At 30.6% G+C, this 7,197-nt stretch overlaps 1 protein-coding gene across 1 annotated transcript; it reads right to left on the bottom strand.

Moving 5' to 3' along the window:
• Positions 1-1,232: 1,232 nt before the first annotated feature.
• On the bottom strand, positions 1,233-3,406 carry LOC133030585 (uncharacterized). Its single transcript, XM_061103377.1, has 4 exons — positions 3,015-3,406; positions 2,246-2,542; positions 1,829-2,062; positions 1,233-1,518 (listed from the first exon to the last, which is right to left on the bottom strand). Exons 1-4 carry the CDS (start codon positions 3,404-3,406, stop codon positions 1,233-1,235), a joined length of 1,209 nt encoding a protein of 402 aa, XP_060959360.1.
• Between the last annotated feature and the right edge of the window lie 3,791 nt (positions 3,407-7,197).

The raw sequence follows: 7,197 nt of genomic DNA, 5'->3' as shown, positions 1-7,197 counted from the left end.
AAAGTTGTCTTTTTTAGGGAAACTTTGATTATTGCCTTTTCCTTATTAATTTCGATTGTATCTTGATACAATCAGAATATCTAATCTGTTTTTGGCAGGAATCAAGCTTTGATAGAAGATCGGACCCGGTTTTAGCAAGTTTCCCGATTCTGGTGTGATCTGCTGCATCAGCATCCGATTCTGATGTAGCAGATCGTGTTTTCTTAGGAAAGTTTTTGTACAGCTGTAGATTCAAACTTATGGTTGCCTCTTTGGTTTCTATGTTCTATAAATAGAGCCTAGAGAGCAACCATTCAAATCAACTCTTCCAATATTCATTTTTTGCATTTATCTTTTAGAAAGAAGAGTGTTTCTTTGTTTTGTGAGAGCCTAGTTGTTCATCTAGGTTCTAGTTGTTCTATTTCTGTTCTTACTCTGTCCTAGAGGTTGTGAAGAACTACTTGACTGAACAAGAGTTTGGTCTTCGGGAGAAGACTTGATAAAGCCTTACTTCGGGAGGAAGTAAGCACTTGGTCTTCGGGAGAAGACTTGTTGAAGCCTTACTTCGGGAGGAAGTAAGCACTCACACTTCAAAGACGAAGGGAGTTCGGGCTTGAAGGTGTTTCAAGAAGTCAAATTCATAAAGTGGATTACAAAGGATTGCGGCAATACTTTAGAGGGAGTCTAAACTTGTTTAAGTCAATTATCTTTGTAATTTTGATACTTTATTAATTGATTTCATTCTCTGGGCGTGGCCCCGTGGACTAGGAGTGTTCGGGAGAACACTGATACCACGTATAAATCTCTTGTGTCAAGTTATTTATTTTTCTGTTAATATTTTATATTCTGCCTATTTTGTTTTGCTGTAGCAAAATTACTTTCTGCTTCTGCAAACGCTTACAGTTTTATATTTTCTTATATATAACTGACATTTTGCAAAAACACGGTTTTTCAGAAAATCTGCGTTAACAATTAATACACAAATTAATCATATTTATAAGACAAATATGGACTCATCAAAATCAACAGTGGTAATCGATATAGCTAGCACATCACGTGCCATGAATGACTGTATCTTGTATTTTCACCCACTACTAGCCCACCATCCTAAAATATCAAATCGTTGAGTTGGTTGCTTAGCTTCCTCTTCAATATACTTATCAAGTTCATTTTTCATCTTGCTGCTATTTTTCTCCATTCTTCGTGCCACGAACTCATCATGAACATTACGAGACTTCTTGCCTTTAGGTCGACTAGAAAGATGAATGAGGAAGAACCACGTCATCGATAGGTTGAGCTTGTGATTGAGTGATTGAGGAATCAATACTTGATGCTGAATCATTATATTGATTAAACATTCTGTGAATCATTTGTTCCGCCCCTTTCACCATCTCTTTGCATTCTAACTTCGTATGAGTAAAGCTAAAACAATGATAGAGATAATCAACTTTATATCTAGGGTCAAGAACTAAGGCAAATAGAAGTGCCTCATTACAGTCATTAAGCTTCCTCCAATACTTGTCATACTCAGGGCCGACCCTGAACATTTTGGGGCCCTTTTTTTAAAAGAAAAAATAAATGACATATATATGTAAATATTATTTGAAAGTCACAATTTTATTGTAACCTTAAAATAAATTCGTTTCAAAAAAATGTTCTACTTCATATGATTATCAACTTAATTTTATTATATCATTTAAATATAATACGTCTTGCATTCTTAGATGCAAAAGTACTAATTAAATTTGCATAATCAAGTTTTTCAACCATATCATTTTCAATGGACAACATAGTTAAACCACTTAATCTTTCTTGAGACATTGTTGAACGGAGATATGATTTGATCAACCTCAATTTGGAAAAGCTTCTTTCTGCATGGGCAACAGTGACAGGTATAGTTAGCAAAATTCTATAAGCAATCCAGGCATTTGGATAACACCCATCCACTTCTTTTATATAGCTCAAGACATCTATAGTTGTTTTGGTATCATTTGGTAAACTTTGACGCATCATAAGTAACTCTTGGTATAAGTCTTCACTGTCAAGATCAGATTTCTCACCATGCTTCATTAAATTTGTAAGACTAATACAAAAAATCTTCAAGCTATCCTTATTTGCAGACTTTAATTTCTTAAAATCAAACAAAAGTCCAAAATTTTCTCTAAAATTCTGAAATTGTCCAAACCTAGTTAAACAAGAATTATTTTATTAATAAGATAGGAATAGTAAAGATAATTTTAAATGAACAACATGAAAGTATTCATACATGATTTTAAATGGTGAAATAGCTTGATCAATTATGTAGATGAAATATTCAATTTTAAAGGACTCTTCTGCTGACCGTACAACCTCTTCACAGACAACTTCATCAAACTTCTTCTTTCTTTTATTTTTTCGCTTTTCCAAAAACACAGGCTCAACTTTTATTTTAATTGCAATTTTAGTAGCTTCTGTCATAGCTTCCTCAAAACCAGTTTCTCTATACTTTTGAAGAAATAAAAGTAGGTTTTTTAATTCTTTGACAGCAACATCAATTTGCATATTTTCACTTTGAAGAGCTTTGCTAATATTATTATTAACAACAACAAATCATATCAAATAACAATGCCTAACAAGAACTCAAAATTATGAATATTATATGTTGCTAAAGTCTCTACATTGCTCCTTGTTTTGGCATCTTCATTACTTTTTGCCAAGCAATTAAAAGCTTCTTCTATTTGTGGAGCTTGAAGTCTTACCGTTTTAACACTAACAACACGACTTTCCCAACGAGTTTCTGATAATGGCTTAATTGTGAAACTTGGTACATGACCTGTAAAAAATTTCCATCTCTTTGTAGAAGCTGAAAATAATGAGTATATACGTTCTAACACACCAAAAAAAGGCACTGCCTTAGGACAACAATGAGCCATATCAAAAAGAACAAGATTTAGAGAATGGCGGGCACAAGGAGTGTAAAATGGTTAGGATTTATTTCAAGTAGCCTAGCTTGTACACTTTTGTTTTTTCCTTTCATGTTAGATCTGTTGTCATACCCTTGTCCTCTTATGTTATCAACATCAAGTCCAAGAGTATTCAATGAATATAGAAGTTCATTAAGCAAACCAAGTCCTGATGTGTCATGAACCTTTATGAAATCTAAAAAATATTCATCAACAAAAATTGGACTTTCTGAAACATTCACACATCTTAAAACAAGAGACATTTGTTCATCATTACTTGCATCTGGAGTAGAATCTAGTATGACTGAAAAATATTTTGCATCTTTAACTCTACTAACTATTGCGCTTTTCACCTCATATGCCAATAGTTGTATCATTTTATTTTGAATTTTGTGACTCAAATAATGATAATGTGTCTCACCTTTTAGGATACGACGAGAATGTTCTTGCATTGTTGGATCAAATTCAGCAAGTAACTCTATCATTTGTAAGAAAATTCCATTGCTATTTGTATATAGTTTTTCATTATCTCCGCGGAATGCTAAATTACTTTTTCCAAGTCGTTTAACAATAGCAATGATTCTTTCTAACACCTATTTCCAATGGTTTTTCTCTTGGTTGACTTGTTCTTGTAAACCGGCATCAATTGTTAGCTTCATTTTTAATCAATTTTCAAATTCTATCCAAATAGCAATACACTCAATGTGTTCTTTATTTCGTTCATGACTTTTTAGTCGATCAGACATATTATGCCAGTCATTCATACCTTCATTAGCTAAAAGGTATTTCTTCGCAAATAATTTACAACAGAAACAAAATACTTTATTCAAAGAAACTGAATATATCAACCACCTTCTATTCTGTTTCTCCCCATTTGGTAACTCTCTAATAGGGGTGTAGGTTAGTCGGTTTAATCGGGTTGTAGCATATTTTTATTAACCCAATATAAATATCGGGTTGCAAATATTTAATCGTAACCCGCCCAATAAAAAATTAGAGAAAGTTCAACCCGCCCAATGATTTCGTCGGTTTGGTCGGGTTAACCCGTCCAAACCGTTCTTCACTTTTTTTTTTTATAATTATTATTGTTAATTTCTACTATTCAAATAATTAGATTTTAAAAAAAATAAAATATATTATTTATATTTCAAATTAAAAAATACTATAGTTTAAATTAATTTTAATAAGAACCGTAATATAAGATAAATATAATTGAGTAAACATAAAATAATTGAATAAAATATGGTAGAGATTTTAAACTTTAATTAACCTCAATATCCATATACAATAAAAATTATTAACTATAAAGTCTAAGTTTCAAGTTAAACACTAAAATGTCTAAATTTTAAATACAAAATAGTTTAACTAATAAATGTAATTTATGTGATATAATATCTATAAAAATATATAAATCAGTTTAATTCGGTTTATTCGGGTTAATTGGGCAGTTTAGAATAATTTGTAAACCACCCAATATATTCATTGGGCGGTTTGGATTTTCATTGTATTATTTCGGGTTGTATTTTTTGTCGATTTATTCGGTTTGATTTGGGCGGTTTGTAAACCACCAATTTTAATATGTTTAGTCTTAATTTAAAAATTAAAAATGAGATATAGGTTTACCATAATATATTTACTCTTTTCTTATCTTAAATCTCAGTCACTTTCAGTCTAAAATGCATAATCTTCTCTCTATAATTTTATTAACAAAGAATTTTAAACATTTTTATTGACAATACTAACCAAAAAAAATTATTTACAAAAATATATATTATATATAATTGTAGTAGATAGTAGCTAACTAGCTATTATATTATATTATATAAAAATTAATTGAATAATATATATAATTATTGTGAAAATTGTATACGCAAGTGTACGCAATCGTAACAAGCAATAAAGTGATAAATCGAGTATCGTCTCCACAGGGATTGAAAATTAGAAATTAATTTATAAAACTAATTATTCACAAATTGGTTCAAATAAAAATAAAATAAATTGTTGAGAATATGTAAAAATTAATAAACGCAAACTATGAAGAAAATAAGCTAGAATTATTAAATTGGCCTAAAAATGCAAAGTTGATATAATTGTGCAAATGAGTATTGTTGTAAATTGATGATGTCAACTAGGAATCTAAAATGTCATAATCCTTTTTCCAAAGTATTTATCGTTTGAATTCTCTAATTAATTAGCATATTCCTATGCCCAATTAATTTTAAGAATACCAATTTAAGCACAATTCCTTCAAGTCATACAAAGTAAATAACACATTCCTATGCTATTTACAAATCACACTTTTCCAAGTTGATATTCATGCATCATTCAAGCAATTCCACTAACCCTATTTTTTTCAAAATTAAGATTAGCTAGTACCTACTAATGATGATCAAGCAAAAGTAAGCAACTGCACAATAAACACACTTGAATGAACAAAATCAATTCACTAAAACATAGCAATAAAATATCAAATCACAATTCAAGTCAATGAAATAATTCTAGCAAAAGAAAAATTAACTCATAATAGATTTTGCAAAAATTACAAAATTCCAAATAAGAGAAGGATGAAAAGAAAAACCTATATTGGAGTTGTCACAATACTCCAAGCTTTCTTTGCCAAAATCCTCTTCTTCTTCCTCTTGATTTTTGCCAATCTCTAAAATAAAAATGCTAAATTAAAACCCTAAATAAAACTCTCTCTTTTTCTCTTTTTCTTTTTCTTCTTTTTCTTCATTTTCTTATTTTTGTTGGAGTAGACCAGTGACCTCCTTTTTTCTTCAATTCCCCTCTATGCATATATATATATATATATATGCAATGATAATGAAACCCTTCAATGCAAGCCCTTTTACAAAACAAAACAATAATCACCCCTATTTTTTTTTTCATTTGTCTTTTCTTTGCTTTGTATTTTTCTTTTACACATTTAATCACACTAAAAGCATATTAGCCCATTAATAATAAAATGGACTTAGAAAAAGATATTTGGGCTTTAATTGGACTTTGGTAAATTAATAAACTACATCAACCACATAATTTAAATTGTTCTCTATCTTGACCATTTTGACACTTAATAAGTCCAAAATTTACATTTGATCTCTTATCAAATATACACAATATTAAGAATAATATTTTTAAAATGGGAAACTAAATAAAATTGATAAAATATTACAAAAATTAACTAAAATAAATCTAAAAATACTAAAACTAATATTTATGCAAAACTAAGTAAAATTAAATAAAATCACTAAAATAAATTAAAAATACTTGAGAACAAAACTAATTTAATGTCCAAAAAGATATAAATAACTCTATTTTCATAGAGTTATCAATAATATAAGTTATGATCATGTAGTGTACAATGTATATATAATTTAATAAGAACTAAACAAACTCAACAAAGTGAAAGAGATACCTCGGTACTCGGTAGTGAGCAAGCAGGCACGGGCGGACACGGACAGGGCACGGCCAGACACAGGCGGAGGCACGGGCGGGGTACGGACGGTTAGATCTCGAAAAAACAGAAGAGAGCAGAGGAAGCTTTGGATGTTAGGGATGAGGAGTACCTCGTCAGACTGAACCGATCACTGGAATGAGACCCCAACCAAAGAAGAAGCACCCAATCGCCGTTGGGAGAGAGGAGTTTCTATTTGTTAGGGTTTTTACCTTTTTAGGAGAATAGTAAATATAATATTGTTGTCTTGTCTGATAGTGATTTGAGATGAATTTTAATATTATTTTTATTGTAATAAAAAAAATATTTTGATTTTTTTAACTTTATGGGTATCGGGTTAAAACCCGACTAAAGAAACCCTATATTTAAAAACCCAAACTCGACACTCGTGTGGAGTATTTTCAGGTTGGACCCGACTCGACCACATGGGTTTTCAATTTTTTGGCTTTTTTGGTAGCGGGTCAGGGTTGGTGGTCGGGTTTTCAAGTTTGCAGGTCTAAATGTTCAGCCCTAATCCCGCGCGTAAGCTGGTAACGAACAAGTCAAAGAACCCGTGCTCTAATTTCGTCAATACAAACTCTGTTATATTCTTAAACAGATCACATATAAGGTCTAGATTTTTGATCATTAGGTCTAGACAGAAACATGTAGTATCAGTTACTTCAAAATGTTCATTTAATAAATCCAAAACGAAGTCTGTACTAACAAAACTAGAGGAAAATTACAGTTTTACAAACATTGGGTACTTATACTGCTAAAAATAAACATTGAATTTATGCCGCTTACAAACTTAAAACTTTAGGTACTTATCCCACTATTTAG

The sequence above is a fragment of the Cannabis sativa genome, chromosome 8, assembly GCF_029168945.1.
Source record: "Cannabis sativa cultivar Pink pepper isolate KNU-18-1 chromosome 8, ASM2916894v1, whole genome shotgun sequence".
NCBI lineage: Eukaryota > Viridiplantae > Streptophyta > Magnoliopsida > Rosales > Cannabaceae > Cannabis > Cannabis sativa.
Note: the sequence above shows the minus strand (reverse complement) of the source record. Positions and strands in the feature narration are given on the sequence as shown.